Source organism: Dipteris shenzhenensis, chromosome 11 (assembly GCF_047967505.1).
Source record: "Dipteris shenzhenensis isolate YYH24624 ecotype China chromosome 11, Dip_SZ_1.0, whole genome shotgun sequence".
NCBI lineage: Eukaryota > Viridiplantae > Streptophyta > Polypodiopsida > Gleicheniales > Dipteridaceae > Dipteris > Dipteris shenzhenensis.
The window spans coordinates 54,713,810-54,735,582 of record NC_141606.1 but is presented as its reverse complement, the minus strand read 5'-3'; the positions used below and the strand labels follow the sequence as shown (position 1 = coordinate 54,735,582).

The 21,773-nt window shown below is 48.2% G+C and overlaps 1 protein-coding gene across 2 annotated transcripts; it reads right to left on the bottom strand.

Moving 5' to 3' along the window:
* Nucleotides 1-406: 406 nt before the first annotated feature.
* Nucleotides 407-21,433, bottom strand: SCO2 (protein disulfide isomerase). 2 transcript variants are annotated; one of them, XR_015541785.1, is made up of 4 exons: nucleotides 20,675-21,433; nucleotides 20,298-20,424; nucleotides 722-982; nucleotides 407-678 (listed from the first exon to the last, which is right to left on the bottom strand). XR_015541785.1 is itself a non-coding variant. In XM_087381755.1 (3 exons), the coding sequence occupies exons 1-3, from the start codon at nucleotides 21,041-21,043 to the stop codon at nucleotides 915-917; spliced, it is 564 nt and encodes a 187-aa protein (XP_087237881.1). In that variant the 5' UTR covers nucleotides 21,044-21,433; the 3' UTR covers nucleotides 407-914. The 2 variants fall into 2 exon arrangements, 1 of the variants encoding a protein (XP_087237881.1); XM_087381755.1 differs by having other exon boundaries at nucleotides 407-982.
* Between the last annotated feature and the right edge of the window lie 340 nt (nucleotides 21,434-21,773).

The following is a 21,773-nucleotide window of genomic DNA, read 5'->3' as shown; positions in this document are numbered from 1 at the left end:
GATATTCTGGCATATCTAAAGAAAATAAAGTACTTAAAAGATAGAAGAACGTAAATTATAACCTTCCACACCACAATTTGCACTTTGTTCAAGAAAACAGTGTGCACTAGCGGCAATAATATGGTCATGGCTGCACTTGAAAATGGATAAGCAGCTATGACAATTTCCTTTGACAACATCATATCTTTGAAACCCAAAATGTTGAAGTGATTTTCTAAATACCCTTCCGTACATGTATATACCTTTCCATTATGAAATCCATATACACTTCATATATCTTCATTGTGAAATTCATATACACTTCAGAAAAGAATGTCAACATGCCATTAAGAGAACTCTAAAATCACAAAATATCTGTGAAAATGGAGACAAATGCATAGTCATGATGCAAAATATCCTACTCGAGGCCTACTCTTGTTTGCAAATACATCAAATAATCTGTGACAGGTCTTATACTGAAAAATTTCAGGTAGTTTCTGCAAAAAATGGTTGTTGGCACCTGCTTCCAGGGTACCCAAGGCAGTGAGCTGGGACCCCCTGAAGCAGGCTGTGAGGCAGCTGCTTTCTCTCAAAGTCTCATGGAGAGCTGACTCCATTATTGTGTTCACGACTAAATAGATGGGACTTTCTTTTTTAATGGATTCTGGAAATATAAAATATTCTGGCAGATCTACATCACTTGTAGTTTTGAGTAAAACCAATATAACATATAACCTGCCACCTGGACCAAAAGAATAATTTGCAAAACACCAATGAAACATGGTGGATTGGCAGTAACAATACCCTTTTCTTTCTTTAACACTTTTTTCCACAAACTTGGGATGTTTCCATTGAAAAGCTTTGATGTCCAGTAGCTCCCACATCAAAAGTAAACTTTCTTATAGGATCTCAGAAACAGATTCCTGTATTTTGAATCATGTTGCACCATCAAGCTCCTCCATGACTTCTATATCTGTTCGTATTGTCATCTTCTGAACGTATCCTATCACCAGCAAGAATAAGGAAGTGATTACAGCTTCCAGGCTCTAGGCCAAGAAGCTAGCCATACTTTCTAGTAGCATTTCTTGCTTAAAGCTTTCAAGTTGAATTCAAGCATCAAAATTCCTGCAAGCTCCACATTACTAATTGTTATGCGCATTGCTGCTGCTTTCCAAACCCAACAACAATTGGACCTTCAAACTGGAAACCCTTCCCTCCTACGAAGTTTCAGAGAGAGACCATATACAATTGCAAAAGCCAAGGGCACCAATTCAATCTGAATTATGCTTAAGCAATCAATAGAGTTGTCAACCTCAAAAGATTTCACTCGCAGCAGACAGTATAACCACACAAAGCTGGTCAAGGCTTGTGTTTGTGTCCTACTTCCTAAAAAGAACTATGTGAGTTTGAACTAGCTCAGCTTCGCTCACTGTTTTGCATTACAGAAAACTAGAAACATAATACACTTTATCTTGAATAAAAAAGGCCATTAACTTAAATGGACAAATATATATATATATATATATATATATATATACATACCTTTGTAAGACTAGAATAAGTCCAATCATACAAATTTAGATTTTTTGTCATTCTAAAGACCAAAAATCTACACAGAAAAATAAAAGAGAAAATGAAAGAGAAGAAAAAACAGGTAAACAAAAACTTTTACAAAAAACAAAAGGAAGACATGCTTAGCAAGCAAAGCAACACTTATGTCATCATCAGTGCCCAAGCATGAGCAGCTACACTGGGTTTCTAAAGACCCGTGGAGTCTCTTGGGCAAACCCAGTGCTTACTAAATATGTCAAATAAACAAAAGAGAAAGAAAACAAGAAATAAAGAAGAAAGAAAGAAGGTGACTACGCAAAAATAAACAAGCTAGTCAAGAAACAAAATCTTCCAAAAAACTGGAATTCTCTCTCTCTCTCTCTCTCTCTCTCTCTCTCAGCCCACCTATCAGCTCACCCCACCCCTCAGCCCCTAGCCCCACGCCACACCTCGGCCCACTCTCGCTACCCCTCAGCTCCCCTACCACCAGGGGCTGTCCTGTGCCTTCGTGGGCCTCCTGAGTACTGTTGCAGGGCTATCCGGAGCCCACAGGGCTGCTGCTGCTGCGCCATACTGCTTCGAAGAGCCTCGCGCCTCTGCACCACCAAGCACAGCCGGTCGCAGGCTGTCACAGGCCCGCCCTGGGTGTCCTAGCCCCCGTCTCCCCTCCTGGTGCACAGGCACCTGCAAAACAGGCCACGGGCTAGCCCCCAGATTTCCCCCCAATCTATCTCCACTGGCCTCCAAAGACCATGAATCTGCCGCGGCATTCTCGCAGGAGCAGCTTGGGCTGCTGGTGCTGTCACGGGATAGCTCGGGGGGCTGTCTAAGCCCTCACACACCCACTGATGCCCGTGGACCAGTAAACCTGCAATTTCAAACTCAAAAGCAGGGGGAAAAAAGGCGCCAAAACCAGACCAAGAAGGATCTACAGGGGGGACGGATTAAAAAATCAGCTCCTAGGTGCATGTTTTATATTTCTGCAAATCAATCAAATGGGGACAGTAGGCAGTCCATCAGATCAGAAAACAAGAGGCGAGAAAGAGCGCAAATACAGTGTTATTTGGGAGACCTACACTGATAGAGCATGAGCCCCTTGAGAGAGGGCTGCCTACAGTGACAGGGTATGCTTGGGAGTCAGCACACAGGAAAGAAATTAGAGGGGACAGCAGAACTAGAGGTTCTGGTAGAGTGGCAGCCCTCTTCAAACTACACCTGAGACTGCTCATATCTGTAGTACGGAGAAAGGAGCATGCACGACACATGTGGATACGGCTCCATTTTGAGACATGACCTCTTTTCATTGCAGTGTGCTACTTTCCCCCAGATACCTCATCCTATGCGTACGAGGTTACCACAGAGGGTCATAGCCCGTATGAGACGATCTTCGATGACATCAAGGAGTTCTCCCAGCAGAGAGACATCCTGGTGACTTCAATGCACGCACAAGTGGCAAGCAAGTGGGTCTACTAGATTTTGCACCAGAGCTGGACCCAGCAGAGTTTGGCATAGTGAGGCACTCAGCACATACATCACATGTGACAGGGTATGGGCGACAAGGTATGGGCATCATTTGCTTGAGATGGGAGCTGTCCATGACCTGATTATATATAATGGCCTGAGAGATGGCCCTCATCTGGAGGCCACACATGTTTCCCACATGGCGGAGGGTCGAGCACAGTGGACTACCTGATAGGCCCACTAGCTTTTGTTTCACGGATACTCCATCTCTATGTGCCCGCCCCCCCTCTTGGTGCTGACCAGACGTACTTGGCCTTCGGCATCTGGGTCATCATGCAAGTTGTAGAGAGAGCTCCTCCTGCACCTACCCATGTCCAGATCCACTTTGATCGCACGCTCGACCCCCCGTCAATGTGAGCCACCTAGCCTCTGAGCTCCCAGCCCTACTTAGAGGTGACATGGACCTCACCCATGCCTCAGATACCTTGACAGCGATCAGAGCTTTCCCCACGACCCAGTCCTCCAAGGTCCCAGATGGGAAGATGCCCCAGAACTCTTGGTTTGATGAGGAGTGCAAAGAGACGACAACTCACCTCATACGTGAGCGAGCTTTGGGACACATGACACCACTCGAGGCATAGCGGGTCTCACGCCGTATGACGTGATGGAAGAAGCGAGAGCTTTTCTCACACACAGGATGGATGAGGTGATCAAATCCTTTCGAGGAGGTGATCCCACTATCGGCTGGGGGCTCCTCACATAAGGAAAGGCACCTATTCCTATCACAGACCCGGGTGTCTGGCACACATATGCATGCTCTCTTTATGATGTCCCAGGCCAGGCACTCCCAAATATGTCAGACATACCCAAGCCCACCACATGTCATCTGTTCACTACACAGAACATAACGCGAGGTGCTCCTATGACTCCATAGCCGGAGATCACCGAATCATGAGGGACTACACACTGAGCACTTTGCACATGGGCAGGAGGTCCTAGCCCCAATCCTAGCACAGATGTTCAACCATGCCGTATGCCATGGATTCCCATCTACTTGGAGCACCACCACCATTGTACTGATACATAAGGTAGGGGACGCCATGGATACTGGGAATTACCGCACTCTCATGATTGGCCACACTCTCACTGACTCTCTTCGGGCTATACATTGGTGAGATCACATCCTTTGTTGATCGCCTAGGAGGAGTGGGCTCCCTATTGGATGATTTGATGGTACAGATACTACTATACATAGTGGCATAGTCCTCATTTCGTCCTCAGTTGAGGGATTGCAAAACACTTGAAGGCCTTGGAGATGTTCTGCAGAGAAAGTGACCTGATAGTCAATCTTGGGAAAACCAAGGTTATGATCTTCAACACATCCCAAGCAGTGTTTCATCAACATCGATGTTGACATAGTTTCACTTACCAAGGGGAGCCAGTGGAGACGAGGGGAGCCAGTGGAGATAGTGCAGTCCTACACATACCTAGGGGCAGTATTCACGAGACCAGGTTTCACGATAACCCATGCTGCCAGAGCACGACTCACATGTGGGAAGGGTGCCCTGGCCCGATTAGAGAGACAGTGCTTCCACGCGCATTTCCAAGATCCACCAACAAAGGGCTGGCTCTTTGACACTCTTGTGAGACTAATTGCCATGTATCATGTATGCAGCACCTTTTGGGGGAGTGACCTTTCAGCTACTGACTGGAAGGGATTTGAGAGTCTACAGGGGATCATAGGATCTAGGATGATTCGAAGTAAGCCTTCAGTTCCCCATCAGATCATACAGGCAGAGTTCGCCATGACCCCTCTGCAGGTGGACGCCCTCTTCCAAACCGTGACCTTTCTCAACAAAGTTTGGGCCCTACCTCAGTGGAGATTACCGAGATTGGCACTCGAGTCATCCCGATGACTGGCAGAGAGAGGCTTTGATACAGCATGGTATGCGTAGGTGTCCACATGGTTTAATAGCTACGGTATCCAGATGGATAGGATAGACTCCCCCCTTACAGTCCAGTATGGATGCACCACCGGAGCTCCTTCCACATGATGAGATTGACCGTATCATACGATTAGACCTTCTCCAGCTCCACACATCTCGGGCTTGGGGGGGGGATCAGGAGTTCCCACCAAGACCCAGTTCTACCATGACCACTTTCTGAGGATATCGGAGCAGGGCTTCATCATCAGGCCCCAGTACCTCGAGGATAGGAGAGTCTCACACACCTTGCAGATTGCTATCGGACAGATACGAGTCTCGTCCCACCAATTGCAGATTAAGGCCGAGAGAGGGGTTAGCATACTAAGAGAGCAGCGGGCCTGAAGACATCCACGATGGGGGAGGTCGACACAGAGGAGCATTTTCTATGTGTCTATCCGGCCTATTATGAGATCCGAGGACTATACCATTGTCTCTTTCAAGAGAAGCTCGGCTTCCAACCACTCACATGTCTGATACATTTCCCCGACCAGGTTTGAATAGGGCTCTACCTCATTGAGATGCGGAGACATAGGGATTCCTTTGTGCGGCAGCCCAGAGATCAGCTACAGTTGATGCCTCAGGACATTGAGCTAGACCGAGCACAGACACGTCACTGGTTTTTACACATCCAAGCTAGCGCCAGATGAGATCGAGGGGGAGGAGCTCGAGGAGACGAGCACTATGGATTAGCAATGAGATCCGTCACTAGAATACGGCTGGATGAGAGACACGGAGACCACACACAACACGTGGGGCAACCAAAGCACACACGATTGAGGTCTGACCTATCTCAGCCCTCCTCAGAGGGGACCGTCAGAGACGAGGCATTACTCTCGATGTAGCCCGCCCCATCAGGGAGCCCGGTTATATGGAGCCTGCACATGAACTTGGAGCTTTGGCTCTAAGCAGAACTTGATTGCTCTTTTTCCTACTATTTTGTACTAGCTTTTTGCATTCTTAGCACTTAGTACTCAGCAAAGGCCTTAGTGTGCCCTTTGCTTTCAGCCCACACTGGCTTGTATGGGTTACATATATTTTGTACTGTCTCATAGACCAGCGAGGTCTCAAGAAGACGTCTCTCTCTCTCTCTCTCTCTCTCTCTCTTGAGATGTCATCCGGGGAAATGGATGAGAAGGCATTTCATAAAGCTTTGTTGGGAATATTGCAACAAAAATGGCAATCAGCTGAGAAAAGGGCTAAGTATGAGTACTATTGTACACATATCAATCCCATTTATTGGGACACCTACTCCAAGGAGGAAGATAATGCACAAAAGTACATAACTATACCCATACCTGCAAATGCAAGAAGAAGTATTGCACTCATCCGCACCCGATCACACACTTTGGAGGTAGAGAAAGGTGCTTGGGGAGATGTCTCAAGGGAACAAAGATTTTGCAAGTTATGTGACCAAGAACAAGTAGAGACAGAGGCACATGTCCTCCTTACATGCCCACGATATGCATGCATAAGGAGGGACTTTAACAACATTACAAAGGAACACGACACCCTCGCAAGCTTGCTTTCACATACCCATATAGCCACTCTGGGCAATTTTATTGCCAAGATTCTTCAATATCGGGAATGTTGTATTACTCAATGTATTTCAGAATAGTTGTTTTCCTACCCCTTCCATAAAAGAAGGGAGACACTTGTATTGTGATTTTCATGGGTCCCATGGGTCGGTTTCTCGGCCCCCAGAGGACGGTAATACATTCTTCTTCTTCTTCTTCTTCTTCTCTCAGCCCGCCCCCTCCCCTCTCAGCCCACTCCCCCTTCTCTCCTCTCCCTCTCAGCCCATTCCCTCCCCTCGGCTCCTCCTCCTCGCACCTCCTCAGCTCCTGCTCGCCATCCCGTCTGCAGCTCCTCCATCCGCAGCCTGTCTGGCTGCGCCTCCACATGCAGCAGCCCCCCCGTTTGGCTGCGCCTCCATCTGCCCTCCTGGCTGCGCCTCAGCCACCCCCGTTTGGCTGCTCCTCCCTCTGCTCCGCCCCTGCCCGCTGCAGCTGCTCCCTCTGCTCCACCCCGGCTCCACCCTCTGCCTGCTCCTGCTCCTCCACCTCTGCTGCTGCTCCACCCCTGCTCATCTGCCTTTGCTGCCTGCCGCCTGCTGCAGCTCCTCCCTCCGCTGCTGCAGCTCCTCCGCCCGTGGCAACTCCCTCTCCGCCCTGCCCCACTAGCCTCTCCACCCTGCCCCTCCACCTCTCGCTAGGCCGCTAGCCTCTCCGCTCCCTACCGCTAGCCTCTCCACCCTCTCGCTCTACCCCTCCGCCCTGCCCGCTAGCCTCTCCACTCCCTCCCACTAGCCTCTCCTGCTAGCCTCTCCACTCGCCCTCTCGCTAGCCTCTCCGCCCTGCCCGCTGGCCTCTCCACTCCCCACCACTAGCCTCTCCCATAGCCTCTCCCACTAGCCTCACCCGTAGCCTCTCCACTCTGCCCTGCCCCTCCGCCTCTCCGCCCTGCCCCTCGCCTCTCCGCCCTGCACCCGCTCCCCTCCGCCTTGCCCCTCCGGCCCTCTCGCTGCCCCTCCCAAGCTGCTCCTGTTTTTTGCCCCCTCCACCTGCGGCTCCGCCCTCCTGCAACCCCTCCTTTGCCCCATAATGAATGGCAAAGGGATGAGGAGGACAGGGGACTAGGCGGGAGACCCTTCCGTCCAAATTCACGTACACGAGGAGATGGGGAAGGGGAACGGTGACAAAGGAAAAACACAAAAGCAACTCAGCTTGGAGGACTTCAACAAACGTAGCAACCGGAGCGGTTTGACAGTGGACAGCACCGCGGCCCAAAAGAAAGGGGCCCACCAGAAGCCCATGCCGCTCACCACATCCTCGACCTCTATGGTTACCACCACTATTTCACCACCATCTTCCGCCTCATCATCTACGCCACCTCTCTCCTCCCCCTCTCCTGCATCATCATCACAGGTCTCCTCTCCAGTAGCCCCACCCCTAGCCCAACCGGCCACGGCTCCACCGTACTTTTCCCTCATATCCCCTATACCTCTCAGTCAGCCACCCTTCATCACCTCGTCCGGCCTCGCTACTCCTACATACCACTCCCCCACCCAAATCACGCTGTCCCCACCCCCAGTACAACCTCAGCAGCCCACCTTCATTCAACCCCTCCCGAGATCCAGTTCCCACCTGAACCAAGATTATCTTAGGCCCCCACCAGATGCTTGGGACCCCTATTGGCTGAGATACATAGCATCCGGGCCTGTTAGGCAAAGCTAACACATTACACTCAGGAGCAGGCCCGATACACTTAGGAGCAGGCCGCATTATACACGAGCAGGGCACCCCTATCCAGGGGCTCAAACACCATATCACACAGCTTCGAGAGGAGCTCGGGACCCTGAGAGCAGCGCTTGGAGGGACCCCAGTCACACAGATGGAGACATAGATAGCCACGATATAGTCGGCTATAGCAAAGACGACTAGGTGGGTGGACGTGGCGAAACGGGAGCCCGCAAAGGCAACCGTTTCAACCGCCATACAGGAGCAACAGCAGAGGGCTTCGAAGGCCCTCAACCTTTGGATACGAGGGATCACGCGAGACAGCACCAGCACCACTACGACGCCAATGGAGGAGGCGATCACCTTTGTGACCACCACCATGGGGGTCCCCGACCATGGCATAGAGGGAGCATGGCGTGTTGGGAGAGACCCTAACCGAGAGCAGCCCTTGGTCATTCACTTCAGAGATTCACATGCTCGACTAGCGACACCCCGACGTCGAGCCGCTCGACGAGAGCATCCCACCCTGTCCATGGATGAGGATTTGACACCACTACAAATTGAGGAGCGACGAGTTCTTCTCTAGCAGCGGGATGTTGCCCGCAAGGAGGGAAAATGGGCCGTGGTCCGAGATGGTAGGTTGTTGACCGACATCCGCCGGGCTCCCACCCGTACCCCCTAGGGGGACCGGGCCTATGAGACTCAGGTTTTCGTGACCCTAGCTTGCACCATTTGGAACCGTAATGGTACCTTATGGTCAGACCCAGGGAACTTCTCGGAATCTTACACAGGACGAGACATAGTCTTTTACATAGAGACACACCAGAGCCCAGAGCGTCCACTACCGATAGTCAGTGGCTACACGTGGGAGTCAGCCTTCAGGGATGAGACGAGGGATACAGGAGGAGTTTGAGGATCAGGCAGGGTCACAGTATTGTACAGGTCTTCCCTCGCTAGAGCCATCTCCATTGAGAGGAAGGACGCACACTCCCGATTCATGTGGATCCGGATTCGACGCAGAGCCACTCGTGACCTTTTCATAGCAATATGCTACTTCCCGCCAGACATATCTCACTTCGCCAGAGTGGCACGAGAGGAGGGTGAGACATCGCCATATGCACCCTTACATCAAGATATCCCAGACCTTTCAACCCGCGGGAAGTTCTCCTTGTTGGGGACTTCAACACCAGGACGAGAGCACGCGCCAGGCACCACTCCTGGACTTCCGAGATGACTCTATCATGCTACTAGACATGGACCTAGACGGAGCAGGTATGACCAGGATCTCATTGGACCGACACAGGCCTATTACACCATATGAACGCGCGCTCATCGATTTGGGCAAGATGCATGATCTCATCATCTACAACGGGCTTGACATATGGCCCTCCTCAAGTGGTTTTACTTGCTTCCCACACGGGGGGGGCACTAGTATAGTAGATTACATCATGGGATCCCCTACCTTCACCTCATGTATCACCGACTTCACCGTAGCACACTCCCTCCAGAAGCTGATCACACATACCTATTCTTCACTATCGCCACCCCACGCTTAGCCACACCACATAGGAAGCACGACACCTACCACGACATACGCTTTGATCACAGCCTCTCCCCTGCCTACTCTGGACGCCTAAATAGACTCCTACTCATAGAGGACCGTGCTGCCTTGATTAGTCGCACAGTCCACGAGGTTGTCCTCCAAATCTTTCCCCACACCACACGGTCCACTAGTCCACCATCTCTTGGTTCTGTACCTTGCAACAACTAGTACAATGCGGAGTGCAAGGCTTGTTGCCGACAACTCCAACTTGAAACCAGATGTCACCTCCCGAACACACCAGACACAGTACACAAGTACTGACGTCTAGTACGTCAGAAGAAGCAAGCAGTTCTTCGTCAAAATGAGGAGCTGCTGAACATCTTGTACAACAACAAAGGATTTTTTGCGGAGATTCCTTGAGCATAGGTCTCCATCACCCCTCACCGACACGAGAGTTTAGCACATGTATCTTGGGGCCCCTTGGGGCCTATTAAAGGAGCCCCTCTAGGGCATTCTAGGCATTCTCTGGAGCAGCAGGTTTCAACTGTTTGGAGCAGCCAAAAGGGTCTTCCTTGGGCCTACAGTCAAGAGTGACTTTGGAGCTGCAGACAAGAGCTGAGAAGCTGCCCACCTAGGCTGTACACCCAGGCAGTAAGGTGGAGAGATCAGACATAAAGACTAAGGTCTACATACGCTCATCAGGGAGCACCCAGAAGGGTCTTCCTTGGGCCTACAGTCAAGAGTGACTTTGGAGCTGCAGACAAGAGCTGAGAAGCTGCCCACCTAGGCTGTACACCCAGGCAGTAAGGTGGAGAGATCAGACATGAAGACTAAGGTCTACACACGCTCATCAGGGAGCACGGACTCAAGGATCAAGGAGTGTCTCACAGGTAGTAAGACAGCATCTTTTGGTGAGGACAAAGGACCACGGTTTGGTGAGACTTTGGCCCTCTGTTGTATTGTATCCATTTCACAGAATACATTTTGTTGGTCCTATATCTCTTTAGAGAGGAGGGTGAGACATCGCCATATGCACCCTTACATTAGGATATCCCAGACCTTTCAGCCCACGGGGAAGTTCTCCTTGTTGGGGACTTCAACGCCAGGACAAGCACGCCCCAGGCACCACTCTTGGACTTCCGAGACGACTCTATCATGCTACTAGACATGGACCTAGACGGAGCAGGTATCACCAGGACCTCATCGGACCGACACGGGCCTGTTACACCATATGGACATGCGCTCCTTGATCTGGGCAAGATGCATGATCTCATCATCTACAACGGGCTTGACCGATGGCCCTCCTCAGGTGGTTTTACTTGCTTCCCACACGGGGGGGGGCACTAGTGTAGTAGATTACATCATGGGATCCCCTACCTTCACTTCATGTATCACCGACTTCACCGTAGCACCACTCCCTCCAAGAGCTGATCACACATACCTATTCTTCACTATCACCACACACACACCACATAGGAAGCACAACGCCTACCACGACATACACTTTGATCACAGCCTCTCACCGGCCTACTCTGGGCGCCTAAACAAACTCCTAACCTACATCGATCACATACCACTCATAGAGGACCGTGCTGCCCTAATTAGTCGCACACTCCACGAGGCTGCCCTCCAAATCTTTTCCCACACCACACGGTCCACTAGACCACCACCTCGTGGTTCTGTACCTTGCAACAACTAGTACAATGCGGAGTGCAAGGCTTATCGCCAACAACTCCAACTTGAAACCATATGTCACCTCCCAAACACACCAGACACGGTACGCAAGTACCGACGTCTCGTACGTCGGAAGAAGTAGGCATTTCTTCGTCGAAATGAGGAGCTGCTGAACATCTTGTACAGCAACAACTCTAAGGATTTTTTGCGGAGATTCCTTGTGCGTAGGTCTCCATCACCCCTCACCGACACGAGAGTTTGGCACACGTATGCACAGCATCTTTATGATGTCCCACACCAGCCCACTCCAAATCTCATACACACACCTCGCCCCACCACTTGCACGTTGTTCACCAGAGGGGGAGTCAAGGACGCAACATTAAAACTGCACAATGGCCGAGCTAAGGATCACGAGGAGCTATGCACTAAGTTTATCGCATATGGGATCAACACATTAGCCCCGATCCTAGCAAAGCTATTCAATAACGTTTGCCTTGGCTTCCCCCGCACTTGGACACTCAACACCATCACCCCCATCCACAAGGGAGGGGATCCCATGGACCCGAGTAACTACAGGACTATCATGATTGGACATGTAATGTCCAAGATCTATGCAGTTGTATTGGATGCGTCGGTCAGCCTATTCGCAGAGATGAGAGGGCTCAGAGCAGAGGGTCAGGCCGGTTTCAGGCGAGACCATGGGACTATGGATCACATACTCATACTCAAGAGTGTCATTGAGGAGGCCAAATCACGAAAGGAGAAGGTATATTGCTGCTTTGTGGATTTTCGCAAAGTCTTTGACATAGTACCTCGAGCTCGTCCCATCACACGCCTACAAACACTGGGATTTGATCATGAGATCGTCTGGGCAGTCATGGCACTTTATGAGAGTCTCAAGCCGAGTTCGGACAGGCGCAGGTTGGACAGATGAGATCTTGAGTACCATAGGGGTCAAACAGGGTTGTCCCTTATCACCAAACCTGTTTGGCCTCTACATCAATGAGCTTGAGACTTTCATCGGGGCGTTCGAAGAGACTAGTTGCTCACTTGCTAGGATGATCATCAAGATTCTTCTTTATGCAGATGACGTGGCACTCTTGTCGTCCACACCCGAGGGGCTCCAGCGACACCTGGATGCACTACAAGCTTTTTGTTTATCCCATGATTTGGAGGTCAACCTTGGCAAGACCAAGGTCATGATCTTTAACACCTCTCGAGCAAAAATGCAACGGAAGCAATTCACTTTCGGTGGGTCACCAGTTGAGATCGTATCCTCATACACTTACTTGGGGGTCATCTTCTCTGGCCCGATCTTCAAGATGAGACCAGCGATGCAGGCCAGACTGAGTAGGGGATACGCCTCACTGGCTCGACTAGAGAGACAATGCTTCCACTCCCACTTCTAGGACCCTCGGACCAAGGCTCTTCTCTTCAATTCCTTGGTTCGACCAGCCAGTATGTATGGCAGTCCTTGTTCGGGACCTGACATGTCAGAGATAGATTGGACACGAGTGGAGTGCCTACTGATCCTCATGCTCTCACGAATGATCCAGGGGAAACCGTCTATACCACATCACATCATTCAGGCCGAGTTTGGTGCTTCTCCACTCCGGCTAGATGCAGCCTTTCAGACCATCACATATCTACACCGGGTTAGATCATAATGGAGACTGCACATCAGGGAGACGGAGGTTGCCATGGTTGGCTCTCGATTCCTCCATGAGGTTGGCAGCAGAGGGAGACAAGCGATGCTGGTATGCACAAACTCACAGATGGTTTGTGAGACTAGGGTTTCACATCGATAGGATACCTCCTTTTCAGTACAGTTTAGATGCCCCTCCAGTACTCCCACCCACCATCCCGATCGAGCCACACACCAACTAGGTCATTCGAGAGGATCTCCTGCAACTACACACCTTTAGGACCTGGTTGGAGCCGAGGGAGCTTCCAGTGAAGCTGAGTTTCTATGGAGATTACTGTCTTCGTATTTCGGAGGAGGGATTCATCACACCACCGAGGTACACTGAGCTTCATATGCCTCACTCACTACAGATCTCCATCGGACAGTTTCGGGTATCATCACACCGCCTCCGCATAGAGAGCGGCAGAGCAAAGGGGATTCCTAGGGAGCATCGCTTATGCATATTGTGCAACTGTCAGGAGGTTGAGTCGGAGGAGCATTTTATTTTCAGGTGCCCAGTGTACTACGAGATCTGAGGTCGCTACCACTGTCTCTTCAGAGACGGCTCCAGACTCCTTTCTAGATTCCTCGCTTACCCAGATCAGAGATGCCTCGCAGCCTTCATTCACGAGGGAGTTTGACACAGACAGTACTTACTCAGGTGACGGGGCTTGGCCACATCATCAGACACCTCTCAGAGCAGGATCACAGAGTTCTTCCCATCGAGTGACATTGATCGTCCAGTCTCTAGCCGTAGACGTGACAGAGACCCCGACCCGACGACTGCAGCACGACCCACGAGACATTAAGGGGACACAAATCACTCTGGGGAGCCTCCCGTCATTGTTTAGACCCGGGATACATCCCACGGGAGTCACAGTGGCTCTGGTCTTGCGTCGAGCCTCGTCTAGGAGACCGAGACGCACGGCACCCCTTGACATGCACCAACATCCCATCACTGGCTATGCACCAGCCAGGGCGACATGTCATACAGAGGATTCCGCTCCACTCTAGTCTTTTTCTTTTCATTGTTACATCCAGATGTATTTGAATATGTATGATCAGACTTAGGATTCAGCACGGGTGATGATGCTCGTTTCAGTAGCTCCACCCTTACTGTGATTTGTATCAGGTTTTCTTTCAGTCTCATAGACCCATCAGTCTTCCGAAGACTCTAATAAAATTTCTTTATTTCTTTCTTTCTTTCTGCACATCTATGTGAAGCACATGAAGTAAGGAAGTTTGTGATTCCACCCACACCACCACTGTGTCAGCTTTTGGGCTATTCTATCAGTCTTCCACTGTGCATACTCTCTGTTGAGTTGATTTCTAACAACTGGCCAGAAAATCATTTTTGAGGTGCTATTGGGTGGTTTTCACTATCTTGAAATATCTTAATGTGGAATCAAAGCAAATGATTGGCTGAAATAGCAAGAACTTCTTGGTTTGTGGATTTCCATGACTCATTGACAAAAACCCGTTTATCTCATCGATGAGTGGACGAAACTAGGTGGAAACCAGTTTTGAGGCACTTTCAGATGGTATTCACTATCTTGGAAGCTGTGCAAGGATGGTATTAACTATATAGATCGGACCAAGGAGCTCTCTATGCCTTTTTTAATTCAATTTTCGTTGATGCGTGTGTGTGTGTGTGTGTGTGTGTATATGTGTGTGTGTGTGTATAAATATATATATGTGTGGATGTGTGTATATATATGTATATGTGTGTGTGTGTGTATATGTGTATGTATGTATGTATGTATGTGTGAATTACCAAAAAAAAGTATGTATGTATGTGTGTGTGTGTGTGTGTGTGTGTGTGTGTGTGTGTGTGTGTATGGATGGTGTGTGTGTGTGTGTGTGTGTGTGTGTGTGGATGAATCCAGGAGCATGCCCATTGGAGATTCGCCTATTGATGGATACCCTTTCAGATTTTGGGTTGGCAGCTGGTCTTAAAATTAATTTTCAGAAATCAAAACTCATGCCTCTCAAGCTTTGTGATTGGCATGCTATTCTGTGGCCAGGCCAGATTATTCAACCGGAAAATATAGTTAGACATTTGGGTTATCCTATTGGCTGGAAAATCAGTAATAAGCAACAAATGTTATGGGTGTTCAACAAAATTCAGGACAAATTACAATATTGGAAGATTTCCACATGGCCTCTGCATGTACGGCTTCGAATTGTCCAGTCTATTGTTCTAGCTTATGTCCAGTTCTACCTTCCTCTATTACATTGGTCATCTCCAGATCTCTCATCCTTTATGTCTCAAGCCATGGAGATTTTTTGGAAAACCAAGCTTCATAAAAAAGCTTTACGGTTGCTCAAAATGGACTTGCTTTGCTCACCCAGAATGCATGGTGGTTTGAATATAATAAACATCAAATATCATGTGTTGGCAAGAAAGATCACTATGCTCAAAACATTCTTTCAACAAGAGCAGCCTTGGTCTATTATGCTAGCAATTTTGTGTGGTCAGATGCGCACACAAGCTTATGGACATTGGATAGTAGATCCATCGGAAGTAGTACTTGGAAAATTTCAAGGTAAAATCCCTGCTTGTCCATTTTCCAATTCCTTGATTCAGGATTGGAAGCAAGTACTCTCTCACATCAAATGGTCTCCTCATCCTGCTTCTCTAGCTTCATCACTCAGATTGGAGAGTATTCATTGGAGTGCTGTGTTTTGCTCTCCCCTTGCTGTCCAACAACCCATCAGAGCTTACAATCTTATGAAAATGGGTATTCGGTTCATTGATGATGTTGTAGATATGCAAGGAAATCTTCTCCTTTTTCCAGCAGCATGTAGACAATACAACCTGGCAATGCATCATAGACCTATTTGGAAAGCTATTGCTGATCTCCTACTTCCTCTGGTTCCGATTCCGACATTGAATGGCAGTGACAGGCTTCAAGATTGGCACCTTCAGTCTTCAAGTTCAAGCATTTCTTCTAAGCCTTTGCAATCATTGACATCTATACAGGCTTATAGATTAATTTTACCTCCTCCTTGGATTGCCCATCATGCTAATTCTTTATGGCATCTGAACAAATCATCAGCCTGGTGGAAAGGAAGATTGCAAATGATATGGAAGTTGAAAATGCCATTGAAGCAAAGACTATTCTTATGGAGATGTATTGTTGGTATTCTCCCAGTGGGAGTGAAATTGGCTAAACGACGAATAGCTTCACCTCTCTGTCCAAGATGTCACCTTGCATCGGAGAGCATTCCGCATTTATTGTGGTTTTGCTCATATTCCAGAGACCTTCTAGATAGAATCTCCTATTTTTTATCTCTCAGATTTCCAGCACACAGATTCTACAGGTTTTTCTGGATGTATGGCAAACTATCAGCTTCTTTGTCACAGTATTCTCTCTTCTTCCACTGGATCAGATACTGGGCCTTATGGACCCTCTGGCTGCAGCGCATTCAAGCATTCCTGAATTCTCCTCTTCAGCATCCTTATGAGTTTTTCAGAGCCTCATTAAGGCAGTCTTTATATGATGCCTTACATGAGGAAGATTTGGATGTTTCTTGTATTCAACTTTTCTTTTACTGCTTCTGATGGATAGGGCTGTAGCTCTATTTTGAGCATGGCCTGGATGTAAATGAATGTTTTATAATATAAGTATCTTGGTTTTACAAAAAAAAAAAGTGTGTGTGTGTGTGTGGATGAATCCAGGAGCATGCCCAAACTCATCCTCTAAAAACACAACAATAGTGCAGTTCAATCTCATGATAGTCACTCATAAGGTTGAAAACCATAATTTTCTAGAGGAAAAAAATTTTTGAAAACCATAAACTCCATCACGCCTAGGAGAAGTTTAGTTTTTTTGCTTTGGAATTTCAGTAAACAAGAATTGCATGTATTTTGATGGTACAAGGTAAGGGAACCTATTTACCAAGAATTTGCAGCTTTATAATTAAGGGTATGCTTGTATAGTAGTGGTTTTGGAGCTGGATTAGGCAAATTATGATCAAAGCTTTAGATAGTGCGTGCTGAAAAGAAACAAACCCAACCTTGGGACTCTATGGAAAAAGGGAAGGTTGTAGCAATGGAGGTTGAGGGTGAAGCCTCACGAGTGGATCCCGCAGCCGGCACAGAAGGTGTCCCCCCCCTTGCAGCCTATAAGTTGTCAGGTAGAATTGCGATGTTAGAGAATGCCTCACAGTAAATCATGACTCAGCAATTATAGGCTAATGTGACCAATCCAAGTTGAGAAGGATGACTCAAAGTCTATCCATGAGACCATCTAGAGAGGAGAAAGGGAAATCTCAGTGTACACACGGTCAAGACTGTGAACACAATGTACCTGATATTGCAAATTATAGACCGGAAAAGTATTATGGTCGGATGGCAGACCATAGTTCAGATGCCATTGAGGGCTGGCTACATAAATGGGAGAAGCGTTCAGCATTTGTGAGATCAGGAATGACATTATGAAAATCCGTGGGGCCACCCATATGTTGTCTAAGGCAAGAGATAGGTGGTGGATCAAACATCAAGGGGATAAAATAGCATCCACTACCTCAGAAGGGTTCAAGAAAGAATTTAAAATGCATTGCCTACCTCCTGACAAAACATCCTGAGAGCTTGGGATCAATATAGATATCTTCATTAAAAGAGTTTGTTAGTAGTTGAGTACATTGACAAGTTTAGGGAATGTGTCATGAAGATATCTAAACTTCATCAGTCAATGCATATACCTAGATGAATCCAGGAACATTCCCAAACTCATCCTCTAACAACACAACATAGTGCAGTTTCAATCTCACAATAGTCAATCATTAGATTGAAAACCATAAACTCCATCACGCATAGCAGGGACTAGCTACTATGACATCCCCATTGATGTCATCAGCGCCCAATAGTGGGTGTAGACCATAGTATAAAAATATGCTCTCACATACAAATCTACACACCCACACATACTTGAGCATCAATTTATACAAAGTCTTTGTACTGAGTTTCTGTCGGCACTCCGGATCTCACATACAAATCTACACACCCACACATACTTGAGCATCAATTTATACAAAGTCTTTGTACTGAGTTTCTGTCGGCACTCCGGAGGTGAAGGGCAAACTCAGCCATAATGAAGGCTAGCACTAAAGGACTATTTTGGACTGAATGACAGAATCAAGTGGAAATTCGGGCCAAGCATGCGAACACACTACATGAAGCAATAGCTGACGCCTGAACTAATGTCATGCCCTTGATCGAGATTCGTTGTATATCAACTGCATTCTGCCAATCAAGCATGCTGCACTTCATCATTTGTATTCATCTTCATCATTTTTCTATCAAGCCTAGCGACAAGGTAGATGAATGAAGAAGATGAATATACACGATGAATCGCAGCGTGGTTATGCGAGGGACTGCTTGATTGTTTTCTGAGACATTGGTAGGATCTAGTCAATCTGCAATTGAGCTCGCTCTGGAGTGAGTCTATCACCCATTGATCTTCGGAATCATTCGTCTCCACCATAAAGGCTCTGGCAAGGCCATCATCTGGTCCTTCCAACATCATGCAACTGGTCCTGTTTGGAGAAGCCTCCTGATCACCTCCATCAATCAGCTGTACACGAACTTGTCAATCGAACTTGTCAAAGTCGTCGCCACTAAACTCAAGGACAATCTTGCAACAAGCATCGAAAGCCTCCGCCATGAGAGATTGTCTGCAGAGAAGGCGTTCACCCTCCACTCTCTATTGGACTGAGCGCACCTATGTAAATATTGACCCAAAGCAAACTACTGAAATCTCCAGAAAAACTTAATGAAAACACATACCCTTGAGTTTCAATCTAGTGATGCTTGCCATTGGAGCAAGCCAAGTACTTCCAAGAGGTACCATGATCCTCCGTACCTGTGCCTAACCCTATAGGTATACTCCCTCTAGTGAGCTCTTGTCATCAAGCTCCATTTCTAGGTGTACCCTCCGTTTCTAGCCTGGGCTCATTCTCTGATCCCATGACTGAGCAACATTCTCCATCCTCCACCATAGAGTCTGAATCTGTGTACCACTGTTTGATGTCTGCTATGGACACTGTCACTCATGGGTCTGCAAGCTCTATCTCAATGGGACATGATGTCATCACTAAGAAGAGTTCCTCAGTTACCACATTGGCAGATGCCGTGTCTGAACAGTAGTCCCCTTCTTTTGCTTGGTCAGCATTCTTCTTCCTGCAGTCTTTAGCAAAGTATCCAGGCATGTCACAATAGAAGCACTTATTTTGGTTCACCATCAGAAGCGTCCTCATCTTCATTCTTGCCATCCTTTTTTTGTGGCTTCCATTTGTCACCCTTGCTTTTGGCTATGAGAGCCTTCTCGTCGCCCATCGTTATCATATTTTCTGCGGTACCACTTCCTTTGAGCTGCTCTTGCAGCAACAGAGACCGAGCTCCTCAAACGTGACCTGGCCTCGTCCATCCTCCAGCGTGAGTCGTCACCATCCCTCAGAAGCTCCTCAGAAGCTTACTCACCAGAAGCATAGATAATTAATTACTCTCCACCTTGTGACCAACTGCTCCAAGGACTCACCAACTGGCCAGTCTGTAGATTTCTCCAACATTACCAACACCTTGACCCCAAATGCAACAGCATCAAGCAAGGAGCCAGAGTGAGTTTTTGAGAAAAAATTGTCTGGCCATTGCCTCCCACAGCAGCATGTCTTTCCTGAAAATTTCAGTGACACAGTCCTCACCTTATCATTCAAATGCATGAATAACAGAACTTGTGGAACCTGGTTAAGGTGAGACAACCCATCTTAGGGTAAAAAAGAAGCATTAGTCTTTTTAAAAAAAGACTCCCATCTTCTACAAGGAGGGAACATGCGTATGGGGAGTTGTTAAGCCAAACTGACAAGGCCAGGAGGACCATGGCGGATGGGAAGTTGTTAAGCCAAACCGACAAGTACAGGCATTCCAAAGAACAGAAGTCAGGGCTGGCCTATCTCCTCCATCACGATAGAATATAAACGCATAGTGTCAAGTAACTAGGAAACTGAGACTGGGCGCATAAGCATGGAATTTGAGTTTGTGCTCACTCGTGAAGTGTTCCACAGTGTGTGGTGTTACTGTGAATGAAGAGAGGAAGAGGCAAGATGCCCAAAAGAACCACTGGGAAAGCAGGGCGAGAGACAGAGAGAGAGAGAGAGAGAGAGAGAGAGAGAGAGAGAGAGACCTAAACCCAAACAAGGAATGCACTTGCTGATGACTTCCCTGCCCCTCTTTCGAAAGAAGCTTACTTCACCAGTGCCTTGGCACCTCGTGCACTTTCCTGTCCACTGATACAGAACATCCTTGCAATCCTACATGAATAATTAAATACTAGGTTAGCACTAAGCAAGTACCATACAAGTCACGTGTACTGCCAAGACATGTTCACAAGAATGTATAATTGTTCTGAATCAGAAAATTCAATGCGAAATGAGTAACATGACTAGGATGTCCAAATCAGGATCAGGATCAGGGCGTCCTCCATTGCTTTGCTCTTTGCGTATTTCAAATCCATAGGCATGTTAGACGCATGCATAAAGTTTGCCAGAGAGAAATAGAAACCTTCACTTCGGGATCGCAGTTCTTCATTTTCTCCACCTCTTCAGGGATTGGCGTCGAGCCTGGATACATCATTGGTAGCGGGAGAGGTTCGTTCTTGCTAAGTGCGCTTTCGTTCTCCTTCCGCCACTTCTCGTTTGCATACACTCTCCACTCCTTATTACGAATGTTCGAGACTCCATTCGCATTTTGACTAGCACCCCCAAGATTAACTTGCCGCTGCGAGGGCGGCAGCTCGGGAATGGCCGGGATAAAGGCCCCACTGATTGAAAAGCTCCGGAAAGGCTCCCTCACCGGGATGAGCGAGAGCTGCCTCCATTCGAGAGCAGGGGCAGGAGCTGAGCCAAACAAATTGGAGCCTCCATGGAGCATTCTACGAGGCTAGAAAGAAGAACCCAAATGTCATTCTCTTCCAAGAACAAGCAGAGGAGACTGGGAGAGAGGACCCAGTGCGTAATTTGAGCTCTGCAGAGTTCCTAGAGTGGTTGATCATCCAAATTCGCTAGTGATGGGAAGGGCCATGTTCTGAGCGTGAATCGATAGAGACCCAACTGTTGGAAAGCATGGGAGCCGCTCGACCAACTTACATAGTGACTTGAGGACGCTCCACCCGTCTCTCCCTGCTCTAGAAAAGAGCACAGCCTTTGGAGGTCCGGGTGGCGTTCTATTAACAACAGGATCACTTGTGGTTTCCCCTTGCCATCTTACCCAACCTTACTCCCCCTTCCCTTTACCCTCCCGCCATCCTCCACATGCTCTTGTTTTGACGGGCCAATAGGAGGGACTCGTTCTGCGGACACTCATACCCAGCCCATGACGGCCAACTCCTCCAACCATTCTATCTCCTCCAATTGCTACATCTATCACACACTTGTGACATAAATCAGCAATATGAGCCCACACACCTTAGGCAGGTGGGTTGAACCATCCTGCGGCGCGTTTGGGTCCAAGGATGATGATCAAGCTCAGCTTCCGCCCTGTACCTTTTTTGGTCCAAGGATGACCATCAAGCAGCTTCCGCATGGGATGCATAGGAGCTTGTGCATAATGATGTCAGCTAAAGGTATAAAGGTGGGGTAGGGAGGTCTCTATCCTAACATTG